At 40.9% G+C, this 17934-nt stretch overlaps 2 protein-coding genes and 2 non-coding genes across 4 annotated transcripts; 2 read left to right on the top strand and 2 right to left on the bottom strand.

The window, feature by feature from the left end:
- Positions 1-852: 852 nt before the first annotated feature.
- Positions 853-1049, top strand: LOC112938037 (U2 spliceosomal RNA). The gene has a single exon (XR_003241086.1). It is a non-coding gene; the product is annotated as a U2 spliceosomal RNA (small nuclear RNA).
- An 878-nt stretch (positions 1050-1927) lies between these two features.
- On the bottom strand, positions 1928-4487 carry LOC4328596 (mediator of RNA polymerase II transcription subunit 18). The gene is made up of 6 exons (XM_015769833.2): positions 4295-4487; positions 4148-4213; positions 2884-2983; positions 2755-2812; positions 2320-2676; positions 1928-2227 (listed from the first exon to the last, which is right to left on the bottom strand). Exons 2-6 carry the CDS (start codon positions 4181-4183, stop codon positions 2116-2118), a joined length of 663 nt encoding a protein of 220 aa, XP_015625319.1. The 5' UTR covers positions 4184-4213; positions 4295-4487; the 3' UTR covers positions 1928-2115.
- Positions 4488-4640: 153 nt separating this feature from the next.
- LOC4328595 (brefeldin A-inhibited guanine nucleotide-exchange protein 1) lies at positions 4641-12972 on the top strand. Its single transcript, XM_015769830.3, has 12 exons — positions 4641-5753; positions 6629-6946; positions 7148-7484; positions 7588-8010; positions 8089-8381; positions 8459-8732; positions 9095-9597; positions 9708-10029; positions 10425-10773; positions 10875-11524; positions 11714-12491; positions 12579-12972. Exons 1-11 carry the CDS (start codon positions 4768-4770, stop codon positions 12320-12322), a joined length of 5064 nt encoding a protein of 1687 aa, XP_015625316.1. The 5' UTR covers positions 4641-4767; the 3' UTR covers positions 12323-12491; positions 12579-12972.
- Positions 12973-14908: 1936 nt separating this feature from the next.
- On the bottom strand, positions 14909-15689 carry LOC112937857 (uncharacterized). Its single transcript, XR_010739058.1, has 2 exons — positions 15597-15689; positions 14909-15511 (listed from the first exon to the last, which is right to left on the bottom strand). It is a non-coding gene; the product is annotated as an uncharacterized protein (transcript).
- Positions 15690-17934: the final 2245 nt, after the last annotated feature.

The raw sequence follows: 17934 nt of genomic DNA, 5'->3' as shown, positions 1-17934 counted from the left end.
ATTGGTTTGTTCGTTTCCTTTTGCAGAAAATCTGCTAAAGATAAAGATAAAGATAAATATTAATTGTTTCACGTAAAATGAGGTAGTAATAACGTGTGATTAATTGAGTTTTAATTATTACAAACTTGAAAAATGGATTAATATGATATTTTAGAACAACTTTCACATATAAAGTTTTCGCACAAATATCCCGTTTAGCAATTTGAAAAGCATAGCCACCAGTATATATTTTTGTTGGAGAAAAGAACATGGTATATACTTTTGTCGGCTATGCATTGCATTGCATTCTGATTTCTGACATGGAGATGATAATTGCCTGGCTTATAAACTGTCATAACTGATATGCACTTCATTAGATCAAATTCTGTAAGTATAGTTGATATGTCTTTTCATGCACACTCCAATTGAACAAACTGAATTCCCTAATCCACGAGATGCTAACAAGTAACCACATATATATATGAGACGTAAGAAAAAGTAAAGAAAAACTACGAGATCCCAACGTTGTCAGTTGTCACGTCAGGCTCACGAGAAGCTCCGGCTTTTATTTTCTGACCCTTATGAAAACTAAAGCAAAGCCGTGACCGCCGGCATGGAGTCCGCCGTCGCCGGCAACGACGGCGCCGCGATCTGGGTTCGAGGCGGCCGCGTCTCGTGCTCCAACAAGGCCGATGCTGAGAGTAGAGGCCCATCTAATACATTGGCCCACCCAGAAGGCTTCGGCCCAACATGCCACGGAGCAGAGAGCAAGAACAGCTTCGTCTCTTCGGTTTAGTACCACCTCGCGGATTCTGAGGGGAGGGAAGGAGGAGGAGCGGGTATAAGAGGAGGGCCTGGGTAACAATGCAACTCATACCTTTCTCGGCCTTTTGGCTAAGATCAAGTGTAGTATCTGTTCTTATCAGTTTAATATCTGATATGTGGGCCATGTGCCCACTTCGATATTAAATTTATTTTTTGTGGGGGAGGGCCTATCACAGTGGCTTGCCACTGGGGCCCTCGCGCGTCGCCCAGGCGTTGCACTGCTGCCCGGGCCTGGCGCACCCCAACCAAAGCATCAATTAAATTTTTACCATACAATCCGAAGCTGCAGTTTCAGTGAAAGCCTTTTGAAGTATATTGATCCATATAAAAAACATATTTTCAACATCTGAATTTCCAATGCTGTATGATGAGCAAATACATTAGGAGTTAGATTATATTTGTTGTTCAGATCGGTTAACTCACATGAGATTCATCTCTCGAGATTATATTTTTTATATGATGCTCAACTTTCTTCCAAAAGATTGAGAGTTGAGACTCCATGATTATTAACTGAAATTCTAGCTAAACAGAATGTTGGTATTATCATTCACAGTGTAGGTCCAGCTATGTACACTCGATGCTTTCCATATCATAAATCACCAGGCAAATGAGGAATAGGGATCCCAAAGAAATCTGAGGAAGAAGATGCATGTAAACTGTAAAGGAGCTGGAGCTGGAAGAGCAGGAGGAGATGGCACTTCATCCTGCACTGAGCATCAGGATGAGTTGATCTCGTCAAGTTGTCAGCAACCTAGCTCTCTCCCCTCCTCTCTAGTTACTCCGGCTTTGTTTCGTTTTGCAGCAACTTTTAGGAAGATCAGTTGTCATTGAGATACTTTGTTGACTATGCAAGTAATGCATGCAGTGTATTCTGATTTCTGGTAACTTGACTGCTAGACTTACATAATAACTAGAGAAAATAGTTTGATGCACACTAATTAACTAGAGAAAAACTACTGGGCAATTGAACGTCCCAAACCATGAGATCCTTACCACGTATGTGACCTAAATTAAAGTAAACAAAGCTACCATCAAATATATTGTCAGGATCATGACAAACTCCAGCTATCAGTCTACCACCAATATCGTCAAGCTTTCCCAGCATTCAGTTTCCACTCTTCAGTAAAAGCAAGCAATGATCAGTGTTCATTTACCAGTCTCCAAAGCAAGGTAGGCAGCATTTAGCATGTCATTACAAGAAAAACCATGGTGCTACTGACTAAAAGTTACAGAACTAAAGATGGCAACAATGTTTTAAGTGGGATGGTCAATGGAGATCATCATGGCATTGCAGCCAACACATATGACCGATCACAACGTTTTACCACCACCACCACCACCACTTGACATGAGTGAGGCGGCAGCAGCGCCTGCAGTCGGGACGATTCCAGTCGAATTGCCTGGTTTAGAGAGATGCAGAAGCCTGCAGTGTGTTTTGCAGTCAAAAGTGAGAAAATTCGTTTATGCCAGTCTAGTAATAATCTTGAGATAGCTAAGGAACACTTAGTTACTTACGGTGCTAGATATTCACAGAACGAAGTGACGGCTGAAACGACATCGTTGTAATTGTCAGCAGCAGCAGGGGCCGTGATTTCCACTAGCTGTATTGCAGGAGTGATTGGCACAGCTTCGTTGGTAGCATGGAGTTTTGTCATCTTGCTAACAGAGGTAACGGTCACAGTTATCTGGGCACCTCGGTGGAAACGAAATGCAAATCCTCCCTTCAGAACTTCATGATCTAACTTGTACCCTATACCGTAGAAGTAACGCAATACATTGTTGCTGGCTTTGCTCTCTACAATTGACCGCACAAGGACTGAGATTTGCTCTGCACCAGCACCTCTCATGGCACCTCCAACATGTCTTATGGTCCTACATGAATACTACTGGATTCAGAATATCATCAAATATCACAAAAATGTAAATTTTAGCAGCTGAAAGAAAAGTTACCAGGATGGCGTGGACTGAGCTAAGTCACACAATAAACGAACCTCTGATGGGACAACTCCTGTATGATTGGAAGATGTATATGAGTAACAATGGCATATGATCAGAATAATGAAAAAGTTGCAAACTGACCTAGATTTGGCCCACTTTTAAGACAGAGCTCATGCACTCTGACACGTTCTTTTGGGACACCAGAGAGGCCCTGGAGAAGAACCTCAAGAGCATCAACATGCTGCATAACAAGAAGATCAACCAAAAGTTACACTGATGTCAAAGCAATGAAAACTAAAAAAGGTTAAATGGTGTTCTAAGCACAAGACATTGACATGTGTATATAAATTAATCCCTTTATTGTAAAATTACAAACCATATAAGTGATATGATTCCTCCAATTGTATATAAAATAGAACCATATCAACATATTGAAAAGAGAATCAAAAAAAGTCTGCAAGTGGCAGAAGTAGTGCCCTCAGAGTGGAGAAACATGGTTGACCATATAGTGGTCAGCATGATCAACTGTATACTTTTTTTTTATTATCCTGAAGGGAAGTGTTGATATGCTGACAAGAGGAAGCTATAAGAGACTAACAAAAGGTCATATAGAGACAATGGATCGACGACAAAGTCTTAATGCTGGCATGAATTATTATTCTCTATTCCCTGATGTGTTTCGTTCAAGAAAAAAGAAATTCTCTATGGACATAAAGTTCCAATACTACTTCATGCTATATGGAGTGAAAAAATAACTTTGTTCCTAAGTAGGACTATTGAGATGTAATTTGACATTGGGGCTATGCAGTTGATAGATTTGCTACCTGGGATAGCTTAAGTGTTACCTTTCAAAAGGTTTTATCACAATTACATTTACAGAGGTCTGTTTTCAGGCAATTGACACCTCCAACAACAAAAATGCTATCTTAAATCAAGTGATAGAAAGTTCATTTAGTAAACGTCGAAATTCTACATTCCAACTCCTTTGGATAAGGTTACTACAAAGCGAAAGGCCAAATAACCTTATGCCAAAAATTAAATAAAATTCAGAATTCTAGATACAACATACAAGTAAGGAGCGCAAATGTCAGATCAGCAAACTTGACTAGTACCGATTTCCCAGAAAGGCCTACCATCATACAAAAATCAAGAATCCATGAAGAACATCACATCTACCATCACTCCGGCTTATGTTACGGGCCATGTATGATTTTCCGGGTAAAAGTTCAAATTGGTCATGTTTTACAGCATAAACAGACAAATCAGTTTCATATGAACAAAAATGCATCGTTGCATAGCTACAGATCACTCATTCTCGGAAGAAACTACCGTTCACTTCAACAACCGCTCACACAGTCACCACTCATACAAGTCTACTGGCGAAGTGAGAAAGAAGAACAATAACCTGGGTCTCGATGATCCCCTGCACCACGCACTCCATCAACCCCACCGCTTCTCGCTACCACAATCCCTGCAAGAGAGACAAACCCTGAAACCACGCTGCGGAATTTCGTCGAACAGCTACCTCGCAGCAACAAAAATTCACCCCCACCTTTAACCTAACAGCAATAATCCGCGGCGCGGCGGGGGCTGAGGCGTCGGGAAGTGAGCCGATCCGAGGCGCAAGAGCTCCCCCCACCTCGCAAACCCCGCGTCCCCGAACACTCCCCTCTCCGCCACTGACCGCTCGCCGTCCTCCGCCGCCTCCTCCTCCTGCAGCGATGGAGACGAGAAGAAAGAATTCCGAGAAACCGAGGGGGGTAAAGTGATAAAATGCCTCACCCCCGCGCGAAGGGTCGCGGCGTTTTTGCATCTAGGCCCCTGGAAGAATCTGAAATTTCAGTCATACCCTTCCTCTGACTTCTCCTCTTCCTCTTCCTCCCCCACGCGCTCGTCTCGTCTTCCTCTCGAATTCCCATTTTCTTCCACCTCCTCCTCGTCTCGAGGTCTCAGATCCAATGGCCGCGACGGCGACGGCGACGACCACCGCGTAGAGCGCGTGAGAGTCTGCGTGGACGGCTAACTATGGCCTCGCCGGCGGGGGCAATCGGCGGCGCGTCGCCGTCGGGGCGGGTGCTGGGCCCTGCGCTGGACCGGATCATCAAGAACGCGGCGTGGCGGAAGCACTCGGGCCTCGTGGCGGCCGCCAAGGCGGCGCTCGACCTGCTCTCCTCGTCGGCGTACGCGTCGGCGTCGGCGCCGTCGCCGCCGTCGCTGCTGCTCGGGTTGCCGGCGGCCGCCGCGGACGCGTGCATCCACGCGCTCCTCCTCGCGCTCGAGTCGGCGTCCCCCAAGGTCGCCGACCCGGCGCTCGACTGCGTCGCCAAGTTGCTCTACCACCGCCTCCTCGTCGGTGATCTCGGCGGTGGCGGCGGCGACGACGACTCCCCGTCCTCCAAGCTGCTCGCCGCCGTGCTCTCCTGCGGCGCGCTCGCCGACGACGCCATGGAGCTCTCCACCCTCCGCGTCCTCGTGGCCGCCGCGCGGTGCCCCTCCGTCGCCATCCGCGGGGAAGGGCTCGGCCAGATGCTCAAGACCTGCTACAACATATACCTCAGTAGCAGCAGCGGCGCCAACCAGCTCTGCGCTAAGCTGGCGCTGGCGCAGGTGCTGGTGATCGTGTTCGCGCGCGTGGAGGTGGACTCCATGGATGTGCGCGTGCGCACGGTGTCGATCACCGACATGATGGACATGTCTGACCGCAACCTGAATGACTCCAGCATTGTCCATGCGGCGCAGAGCTTCATAAACGAGACGATGGAGGGAAGCGATGTCCCTGAGCCGGGGTCCCCGGTTGAGCCGGCCGAGACGGATGGGAAGGAGGATGTTGTCATGAGCAAGATCAGGGAGGATGGGTTGACACTGTTCAAGAACCTGTGCAAGCTGTCCATGAAGTTCTCGACGCCGGATAATCCCGAAGATCAGGTCCTGCTGCGCGGGAAGGTGTTGTCTCTTGAGTTGCTCAAGATGGTTATCGACAATGCTGGGGCATTCTGGAGAACGAATGAAAAGTATGATATGATACTCATTATTGTCTTACTTCTGTGCATTTTAACAGCTCAACTTGCTGTGTTGCCTATCTATATAAATATTGTTGTTGCAGTGATTTAGAAGAATGCAGATGGCTTAAATGACTAAGGGAAGGAAGGCATAAAATGTTCAGTATAGTAATTGATATGGAGGCTTCATGTTTGCCTAGTAGTAACTCAGAAATTATGGATACACATTTTTCTGATACTAATACATTATTTTCACAATCCAGGCACGCTTTACTATTATCTGCTTGGATGTGTCAACATTTTGGCTATATTTTTTTAATGTATTATGATGGATGAAAATTTTTCTAGGGAAAAAAGTGCAGAGTTTAATCTATGGTGGTAGATACATGTTTACGTGACCTACTATTCTGTATTTGAATTGCCATTGGTTCTTTTAAAATGTTTCAAATGATGTCCTGATGATAATCTGCATTTGTATGTTGTTCTCTTAATTTGTTTAAGTCTCTTCACTAACTAAAAAAAGAAAATAATTAATGAGCTAACAATACACTGGAAAGGGAATAAAAACATGAAGTGTTGATTTATGAGCTCCAGATGTAACATGATGGCCAGGAGAGGGCACAAGCATCACGATATTTTATTTATAACATTAGGAGTGACTGAACTTTATTCCGTTCTTTTTTTCCTTCAAAATATGCTCATCCATCTAATTTGCTATGCTGAAAAATATGATTATTGTTCACCAAGCTTCCTGCAAGTATACGGTTACAATTTAAAACCTTTTATGTTTAGGGTATTCCATAAAGAGCATTCTGTTTACTCTGACTCCAATGGGTAATAAAACTCTTATACTGAAGTGTTCTTTTCTCTTTTTTTTTTCAATGCAGGTACCTTGGAGCAATCAAGCAGTATCTTTGTTTGTCCTTGTTGAAGAACAGTGCCTTGTCAGCAATGAGTATTTACCAACTGTTATGCTCCATATTTTTGGGTTTGCTGTCAAGATTTAGATCTGGGCTGAAAGAGGAAATTGGAATATTTTTTCCCATGCTTGTTCTGAGGGTTCTTGAGAATGTCCATCAACCTAGCTTTCTGCAGAAAATGACTGTACTAAACCTTTTGGAGAAGATCTGTAAAGACTCCCAGGTTATTATTGATGTCTTTGTGAACTATGATTGTGATGTTGATGCACCAAATATCTTTGAAAGGTATGTAGTTTTGTTCTTGATGAATGGCAACCTTAAGTTTTGTTGTCACAGATTATTAGCAGCAGGTATGCATCTATTTAGTGGCCTGTAAGTGCTGCATGAGAATCGATGCATTGAACTGATTACAGTTCTGCAAAAATTAAGTTCACTCTCTCTTCATCATAGTTAAAACAACCCTTTAATTCCAACAGATCTTTGCAGGATTGTCAATGGGCTTTTAAAGACTGCTCTAGGGGTTCCTCCTGGATCTGCAACAACATTAACCCCTGCACAAGACCAGACATTTCGGATTGAGTCAGTCAAGTGTCTTGCAACCATAATAAAATCAATGGGTTCATGGATGGACCAACAGCTGAAAATTGGTGAATTTTCACCCAAACCTTCTGAAATATCTTTAAATTCGATAGACATTCCTAACATCCTTGTTGGAGAAGATGGGGGTGCTGTTGATTATGAACTGCAAACAGACTCTGGTAACCCAGACCTATCTGACGCTTCCTCACTTGAGCAGCGTCGTACTTATAAAATAGAACTTCAGGTATGTTAATATTTGCATGCTTTCTATTTAAATTAACTCCAATGTTAGACATTTTATAAAGGGTTAACATTTGGTTTACTGAACTGCAAAATTCCTTCTGCAGAAAGGAATTTCCTTGTTTAACAGGAAGCCTTCCAAGGGTATTGATTTTCTCATTAAAAGCAAGAAAATAGGTCATTCCCCAGAAGATGTTGCTTCTTTCTTGAGAGATACTGCTGGTTTAAACGCAACAATGATCGGGGACTATTTGGGTGAAAGAGATGAATTCCCTATCAAAGTAATGCATGCATATGCAGATGCACTGAACTTCGAAGGTATGGACTTTGGTGAAGCCATTAGGTATTACTTGCGAGGTTTCAGGTTGCCTGGAGAAGCGCAAAAAATTGATCGAATCATGGAAAAGTTTGCTGAACGATACTGCAAATGCAATCCAAATTCTTTTACCAGTGCAGATACTGCATATGTTCTTGCTTATTCTGTAATTATGCTCAATACCGATGCTCATAATACGATGGTCAAAGATAAGGTTAGCTATATCACTGATCCCCTCTGTTATATGTCAATAACAGAAGTTTTGATCATTAAATGGATTTTCGTTACGCAGATGTCGAAGTCTGATTTCATTCGCAATAACCGAGGAATTGATGATGGGAAGGATTTGCCTGAACATTATCTGAGTACATTGTATGATCAAATTGTCAAAAATGAGATAAAAATGAGTGCTGATTCGTCAGTTCCACAAAGCAAGCAGCCTAGTAGTGTAATTAAGCTCTTAGGCTTGGATAACATTATCAACCTTGTCAACTGGAAACAGGCTGAAGACAAGGCACTTGGAGCAAACGACTTACTCATTAAGAACATACAGGAGAAATTCAAAGCAAAGAGTGGGAAATCAGAGTAAGAGAGAGTTACTCATAGACAAATAACTTGCGTCAGCTAACACTTTATAATAATTAAAGCTCTTGTATTCGCAGATCTATATTTCATGTTATTACTGATTCTACCATTTTAAGATTCATGATGGAGGTTTGTTGGGCCCCTATGATGGCTGCATTCAGTGTGACACTTGACCAAAGTGATGATAAGGCTGCCACATCACAGTGTTTGCAAGGATTCAGATCTGCAGTGCATGTAACCGCTGTAATGTGTATGCAGACACAGCGAGATGCCTTTGTGACATCTGTTGCCAAATTCACTTACCTCCATTGTGCTGCGGACATGAAACAAAAGAATGTGGATGCTGTGAAGGTAGGAACTTAGAAAAGCCAAACTTGGTTCTCTTTTGTTTTCTTGAAATAAAAAATGATTCTCATGATTTAAATGCAAATGCACACATACTATTGCATTTTCCTATTGATATTATGTAGACAAAATTCCCAAGCTTATATGGTCCCTTGGTCTATTTATGGTGAGGACACTTAGATGGCTTCACAGTACATTAGAGCTTGAACTATTCAAAGCATTTACACTTGTACTGGATTAAAATACTTGATTCTATTTTTTGTCAAAACCATATCGACTAATATATATATCTATATTTGTTAGACATAGTCCTATTCGTCAATATTAGAACAAGTAATGATGTGTGTTTTCTTAATGTCTTTTTACAGGCTATAATATCCATCGCAATTGAAGATGGTGACTATTTGCAGGATTCCTGGGAGCATGTACTAACATGTCTTTCACGGTTTGAGCATCTACATCTCCTTGGAGAGGGGGCACCTACTGATGCTTCATTTTTGACAGTGCCTCTGGTTGAGTCAGAAGATAAAACACAGAAGTCAAGTAGCACTACAGCTTCGAAGCGAACTAATGCTCTTCAGAATCCAGCTGTAATGGCTGCCGTCAGAGGGGGTTCTTACGACAGCACAACAGCTAAAAATAATGCCTCACCATTGGTTACTCCTGAACAGATAAATAGCTTCATATCAAACATAAATTTGTTAGACCAGATTGGCATTTTTGAATTAAATCATATATTTGCTCATAGCCAGAGATTAAATAGTGATGCCATTGTTGCTTTTGTGAAAGCTCTTTGTAAAGTTTCGATGACAGAGTTGCACTCACCTACAGAACCTCGCATCTTCTGCCTAACAAAGATTGTGGAGATTGCGTAAGTCTTTAGCAAAATCTAGTCCAAGAACATAGTTCTAGCAAATGTCATAGCAAGCAGCTACTATATTAATTTATACCTGGATCTAACTCAAAGTTTTGTTTGTGCAGGCATTACAATATGAACCGCATACGTCTGGTGTGGTCTCATATTTGGAAAGTTTTATCAGACTTCTTTGTGTCTGTGGGATCGTCAGAAAATCTCTCAGTTGCAATATTTGTTATGGACTCTTTGAGGCAACTAGCGATGAAGTTTCTGGAAAGAGAGGAACTGGCAAATTACAATTTTCAGAATGAATTCCTGCGACCTTTTGCAGTTGTTATGCAGAAGAGCAATGCTTCGGAAGTACGGGAACTTGTCGTTCGTTGCATCTCCCAAATGGTTTTGAGTCGTGTTAACAATATAAAATCCGGATGGAAAAGTGTTTTTACGGTATGTATGGTGTTCTATGGTTAATTTTAATTTTTCATAATTCCCTGGGCACAATTGGGAACTACTCTCTCCGGGTTGATAATATTAGTCGTTTTGAATAGGGCAAAGTCAAACTTTAAAATCTTTGACTATAAATAATTTCTAAAATATTTATCTTAAAAATATGGAAACCATATGTGTAGATTAGTCTTAAAAAGTACTTCAGTAAAATCATATATTTGTTGATATTCCTATATATATTATAATAGAAAATAGTTGCCAAAGTTACTTTTTGGAGACCGTGCACTTGTCCAAAACGACAAGTATTATCAATCCGGAGGGAGTGGTTCTGAAGAAATAACTAGAGGAACATCCCTGCATTGCCACTCAATTTATAATATTTTATCTTAATACAGGTTTTTACTGCTGCTGCTGCTGATGATCGAAAAAGTATTGTGCTGTTGGCATTTGAAACCATGGAAAAGATTGTTCGGGACTATTTTCCATACATAACTGAGACTGAAACCACAACATTTACTGATTGTGTTAAATGTCTTATTACATTCACGAGCAGTAAATTTAGCAGTGATGCCAGTCTCAATGCTATTGCATTTCTTCGGTTCTGTGCTGTTAAACTTGCCGAGGAAGGATTTGTTTGTCATGAAAAGGATACAGATCACCAGTCAAATAACTTAGATGTTTCTGATGGGAATGCCACTCTGCACAAGGACGATCATGTTTATTTCTGGGTTCCTCTGCTTGCCGGTGAGTTATTTTTTCTGTCACAAAACTAGATTGGTCTTTCTGCGTTAGTCGATTTTGAAGTGCTTTGCGCTTGTAACATAGTTATTGCTTTATGCCTTCAGGTCTAGCTAGGTTGACAACTGACACAAGACCAACAATCAGAAAAGGTGCAGTAGAGGTACTCTTTGACATTTTGAAGGATCATGGGCACCTCTTCTCGCAGTCCTTTTGGAGAAATATCTTTGAATCTGTTGTTTATCCTCTATTTAGCACTGGTAGCTCTACACCAAATGGGCACATTAATCTAACTGAGGATGACTCTTGGAATTCTGAAACTAAAACAGTAGCAGTCAAGTGTTTAGTGGATTTGTACATTACCTTTTTTGATGAGATGCGGACAGAACTTTCTAGAGTTACTTCTGTTGTCACAAACTTTATCAGAAGTCCTTATAAACAGTCTGCTAGCACAGGTTTATCTGTTTTTCAGCGTTTAACAGAAGGACTTGAAAGCAGACTCTCCAAGGAGGAATGGAAAGAGATCTTGTTATGTTTTAAAGACTCAGCAATGCAAACATTTGTCGTGTTTGACAAGATAGTTAGGATGATGCAAGATATAGAAATTCCAGATAGAAATGAATCTTATCCTGAAGTTGAACGATATTCAGATAATGACATATACAATGATGATGAAGAGGAAGCTAATATGGAAACAACATCATACGCTATTATTAAATTGAAGAATCATATGGCGCAGCAGCTCTTAGTTGTTCAGGTACTTACAGTTTTTGTTACTTCTGTCAATAATTCCCTTATGTAACATGCCCTATATTTAATTTAATACTATACTTTCCTTTGGCCATCCAACTAAAACAGTAATATAACAAATAAAAAATAGTCTTCCCACATGTTCTACATGCCAACAATTGTTCTAAGATCAAACTCACCACTGGTTTCTTTTCAGGGCATAGTTAAATTGTATGAGACACACAGGTGGTCTTTTTATGCTGAGCATATGGGAATAATTTTAGAGACACTATCAGCCATTGCGTCACATGCAAGTGAAGTGAGCTCCGAATCTACCTTGCTCATGAAATTCCATAAAGCATGTTCCCTTTTGGAGGTGTCTGAGCCAGCAGTCATTCATTTCGAGAATGAGTCTTACCAGAGCTATCTCAAACTTCTGCAAGCTTTGGTTCATGACCACCCATCAATCTCAGAAGATATGAAAATTGAGTCACATATTATGCTTGTTTCTGAGAAAATACTACGGAAGTATCTCAAATGTGCAGGGCGTGAACGATCTAACGATTCATCTGGTAGAGATCCAGCATTACGCTGGAAACTGCCTTTGGGCACTGCTAAGAAGGAGGAACTGTCTGCTAGAACTTCATTGGTCCTTCATGTGATGCAGTTATTGGGTGGCCTAGAGAGGGACTGCTTTAGGAGAAACCTGCCCCTGTTTTTCCCCTTATTAACTAACCTCATTCGCTGTGAGCATAGCTCTGGAGAAGTTCAGCTTGCACTGTATGATATATTCCAGTCATCGATAGGCCCTATAATATCAACATAGTATATATATCATTTGTTCAGCGGTTGTACAATTTTTCCATTCCAATTTCATAAGGTATAGCTTATTGATAGTGGTTACATGAGAATATAAGATAAGAAAAAGGTACCAGCTTGGCACTGCTGTAAATGACTGGCAGTTGGAACCTGCGCCTTCAGAATTCTGTTTGAAGGTGAAATCTTTTTTCTGGTTCTTCACAACTTAATATGTTGAAACTTTCAACTAAAATGTGGGATTAATCGTACACCATTTGTTGCAGCATCATTTAACATCGACCCAGGTGCCTGGAGATGGTCTTTTGAGGCTCATTTGACATTCTTTTTCTAACATACATTTCAATTCGATGGGGGTTCAGACTTCAGAGGCAACTGAATATTGGAAGTTAGAACAAGTCTTTCTGACTTCCAGGTCTGCTGAGGTTTTACAAAGAAATGGTTTGCTCACGAATGACAAAAATTTTGGCATGTAGCATTTTGTCCTTTGTATTACTTGTCTTTTGTATAGTATTTTCTTCAGAAAAGAGACTTTAAAGTCGTCCATCAAGTTGTTCTTTTTTTCCGCTTTAAATTTATATACTCGAATTGCAGGCAACATGTATTTGTCATTCTTAGTGGAAATGGATCAATAAATGAAAGTTGATTGGTAACAGATAACTCTTTGTTTTACAGACCAGTGTGGAAATAATCTGTTGGTTTATTTCCCTTTGTCAGGAAAGGATAACATATTATTTTTAGTTTAGACAAGGATAACGTATTGCCTAGCATTACTAAGTTACTTATCATTTATAGGCCCCATTGAAGCATGATCATCCCTACCCCTAGTGGTAGTTGAACTATTTTCTACTACATTCGTTCCAAAATACAAAAAAATTTAGGGTTATACACGGAAATTGCTCAGACTCATGAACTTTGCGAGCTAAATCTCAAATACTAATTCGTAAGCTTGCATATGTATGCAAATTTCTACTGATATCCTAGTAGACTAGCACTGGATTTTTCATAATTCGGTCCTCTTGAGAAACTTATTTCGCAAATAGACTGCTAGAAAAACTTATCCCAGAAACGGTCATTTTTAGGGCGCTGAGTCATTGGCGCCGTGGTCCAATGGCACAGCGTAATCATCTCTGCCGTCGTCCCCATGCCACTATGGAGGGTCGGCGCTAGGGATGGCAACGGGTCAGGTCAGGCACGGGTAGAGCAAAACCATGCTTGACCCCATGCCCGTCTTGCCCGTCCAAATCCTACCCACTAGGGTTAGCGGGCAAAACTCTGTGCCCATACCCATGCTTGATGGGCACGGGTATGTCCGGCGGGTACCCAATGAATCTCACGTAAATAATAACTCTAAAGATATATAATTTAACAAAGAGAAATAAAATTAACAATTTACCAAATTATCAGTTATCAACAATAATTTGAATTACATTACAACTTATTATTAGTTAGTATCACAAATGAACCAAGAGAAAGGGGTATAAGAATTAAGAGATAAGTCAAAATTAGCTAATACATATGTATCAGGTCGGGCGTGGGTTACCCACACGTAAAAAATGAAACCCAGCCGTTACCCACGATATCTTCGGGTCTCGGGTGGGCGTGCCCATAGATAAAAAATCGACGCCCGTACCCATTGGGTCGGGTATCCACAGATACCCGAACCCATGGGCAAAATTGCCATCCCTAGTCGGCGCTGACGTGGCAGGGGAAGCGCGCCAATGTCTCTGCCCCCCCACCCCCCACCCCCACCCCCCTTTTTTTTCCTTTCCTCTCTACTGTAGAAGAGAGATGTGCAACTTTTTTTTTCTTTCCTTCCCCGTTAGACCACGGTGCCAATGACTCTGGTGCTCAAAAAGGACCATTTCTAGAATAAGTTTTTTTAAAGGTCTATTTATGAAATAAGTTTTTTAGAAGGACCAAATTATGAAAAATCCAGTAGACTAGCAGGTATCCAAATGATAAAACAATATGAGGTGTATCAAATATTCTTCTTATCCCTCATTATTTGTTAATGCCAATAAAATTACAACTTCTTAAAGTAAATTTTATATAACCTCAGAAATTATGGTCCTAGATACACGGTGACGTACAATCTGAGCTCGAGCCTGATCAAGCTTTAGCTGAGCTGAGCTCAAATCCATCCCAATTGAGTTTCGAGGTTGAAATGCTCAAACTTGTGCCAAGTTCGAGCCTAAATAATTGGGGTTTGCCTAAGCTCGGCTCGTTGACATCCCTAGTTTGAGGGATGTAGTATATGTACCGCCCATCACCACAAAAATAAGGAGTGGGTTCCTCATAGCCAATCAAGAATCACCCATGATATAATAACAACAATGGTCAATGCTGATAAACATGTATCATGTATGTCACTAGAAGCCATCATCCTCTACTTTTTGTTTTGTACCATGCAAGGGCCCAACCACTCTTTTGTCAAACTAATCTTTGATACCTTCGAAGTCACAATCCATGACAAAAACATCACCTAATTCCTAAGTTGAAAATCACCGCCTAACCATGCATCAACACGCAATTTTCAAGACCCCCAAGAAATTGACATCTATCTTTCTTTCCAACATGGCCAGTAGGCCATCACTACCAGCAAACATAATTATATTACTATGTAATTTTATTCATCAAAATTAACATCATTTTTGTACATTCTTGATGGAAAGCATTACGCAACAAAAGCTAGCAAAACTGAGATATACAGATTAATTTAAGCTACTGCACATCACAGGATGAGTGAACTTCGTAACTTAATTGATCCACTAATTTTTTGCGAACGCGCAAAAGGATTGCACGTCAATATTAGTTGATCCACTAATTAATCGATGAAAATTCACTAGCAAGCTGATGCTGTAGTAGGCTGCAGGTATGATCTCTTGATGAACTCCAAGCAGTCGGCAATGGCCTCCGCCTGGAAAGAGCTCTCGCCGCCGGCCTCCGCCGGCGCCGCCAGCCGCCGGCGCCGGCAGTCCTGGCTCAGCCGCTGTGCCCTCATCACGGTGGTCGCCGCCGCCGCCGCCGTCGCCGGCGACCACCTCCTCGGGCAGCAATTGAGCTCCTCCAGGCACCGGAGCAGCAGCCCGACGACGCCGAACAGCCTCACCCGCAGCCGGAGCACCGAGCCCAGCCGGACATGCCGCACCCGCCGTCCCCGGCGGCCGGTCGCCGGCCGGCAGCTGATGCTGATCACCTGATGTGTCATTACGCAAGAAGAAGAAGATGATGATGGAGAAGAAGAAGAAGAAGCTACACTCTCTTTTTCAGTTTTCACTGACCTGAAACTGAAACTGAACTGAAAATGTGCAGAAGATAGCTAGCTGTGGTCTACTGCTTGGCCATGGATGGCCTCTTATATAGCAGCAAAGCTGCAACCTGTCACTCTGAAGTTATTTTTTTGTGAAAAAAATATATTAAAATTATGTGATCTAGAGGTAGTACACAAGTACACAACACACTTGGTGTGGGCCCAAGCTGGCAGCCATTGTGCTTCTTTAATACATTATCACCTGGAGAAACCACTTGTCAGTTGTCATGCTGTGTAGGATGGATTTCTCTCTCTTTTTTTTCTCTCTTCTCATGGCCTTACCTGCCCTTTGCAATGTTTTTTCTTAGTTGAATATATAGACATATAGTTGATGTCCTTCACTAGTAATATAGTATGGCTACTTCTGCCCTCTGAAGATTTGGACATTCAGGTTTTGTGGATGGAGTTGTCTATCAGACGATGTTAAATCTGCGTGCCCCTAATGGTTTCGCGCATTGTTAATTCGACAAAATGGAGATTACAATAGTGAGGATTAAGAGCTCAACAATATGATTTTGCTCAGATGTTTACCAACCTTGTACTTGTGAGTTGGGAATTCTGAATATTTTTGTGCCTTTGTTTTGTGAGGTTGAGACTTTGTCTGATCACTCTCAGCCTCACACCTCTGTTGCATCACTATCCTTCTGGAAATTGAATCTGAAAAATGGCAACTATTGCTATGTGATTTCGTCATGTCCTGCACTTTATGCTGGCAATGGGGACCTTGATGAGACATGAACAAAATTTAAGCATTTTTAGTTCCATGGCAAACATGTTTTCGCCATGTCGGCAAAACAAGGTTGTAACTAAAATACGTGATCTTGGGCCCACTTGCATGACAGTTTTCAATCACGTTTTGGTGTTTGTGACCTGATGGGATTAATATTTAAAAAAAAACAGTGTGAATTATTTGGAGAATCTATTTCATTTATGATTATTTATTTGAAACAAAATACTTTTAGGATTATTCAATTCCAAGTTTAGTTTGTTTGTATGTCGATTCAGGAAAAGAAAAAAAAACCATAGCTCCACTAAAATTTAGCAAATGATCAGATCACCACTAACATGAGCATATGCAACCAAATTAAGAACTTCTTATTGCTTTTTGATAATACCGAAGGTCACCGCAATCCACATCGAGGAGTTATAGTCAAACCAGAGTACAAGATTACAACATTCAAACTCTCAAAGCAAAGCCTAATAAGGCTCTGCTTCTTGTCTAAGCTTTAGAGGTTTAAAGCTTATTTTGGCAAAATGTCGCATCGTTCAAACAAGTCAGTAAAAGAAATGCAGCATTGCACCATATGAATACTGCTTAACAAAGGCTGCTTAAAAGGGAAGTTGTGCAGCGGATTTTTCCATTAGCAGTTCAGCTTCCCTGTTAAAAAAAAAAGTGTGATTAAAAAAAAACTGACAAAGAAACAGAACCTGTGGTAACATAATAAGTTAAAGTATTCTTACTGCGTGGGGTTTCTGCGTGTTGCTTTCCTAAGCTTTAGGATAGATGGTTTTGAACTCTTTGGCACTTGGGGAGCTGGTTCCCTAAAATTAACGAAAAAGGAAGGTATATTGAAAGTCGTGCTCCCTCCGTTTCAAACTATTAGTAATTTTAATTTTGGTCAAAGTCAAACCACTTCAATTTTAACTAAATTTGTAGATAAATATGGTAATATCTATAACACCAAATTAGTTCCATTAAATCTATAGTTAAATATATTTTCATAATATATTTCTCTTGGGTTAAAAATGTTACTCTTTTTTTTCTACAAACTTAGTTAAACTTGAAACAGTTTCACTATAATTTGAAACGGAGGGAGTACGTTATAAAGTTATTTTTTAAAAAAAAAACTATTCAAAATCATTAACAAGTCCTTGAACGAAAAAAAAAATCTCAAGTGATGTCCATTTAGGAGGCCTCACTTAGTAACTTTCTTCCGATATGCTTGTGTTCCAAGGGTATATATGGCAGGTGTTTATATAAATTTCAACATCAATTCTAGAATTTTTGCATCAGTATCACCACAGTCAAGAACCTCCAGGTTCATATAGATTTCTATTTTTTTATATATATCGATTACATGTTAGTCGGTAAAACCATTATCTAAAAAAAATGTTAGTGGGTAAAAAATAATAGCCTTTTTGCATTTTAACCCTAGGTTTGCTTTCCTTACCAGAAAAAAAAGCGAGGGAATTTACCGTAGTAGTATACCCAATCACCCCACACTTAGCAATAAACTAACAAATCCTGATTTTTGTGTGTTTTCGGTCAACTAAAATTAGTCATATAATGAAGCCCTGCCTGAGCAAAA

Source organism: Oryza sativa, chromosome 2 (genome assembly GCF_034140825.1).
Source record: "Oryza sativa Japonica Group chromosome 2, ASM3414082v1".
Taxonomy (NCBI): domain Eukaryota; kingdom Viridiplantae; phylum Streptophyta; class Magnoliopsida; order Poales; family Poaceae; genus Oryza; species Oryza sativa.
Note: the sequence above shows the minus strand (reverse complement) of the source record. Positions and strands in the feature narration are given on the sequence as shown.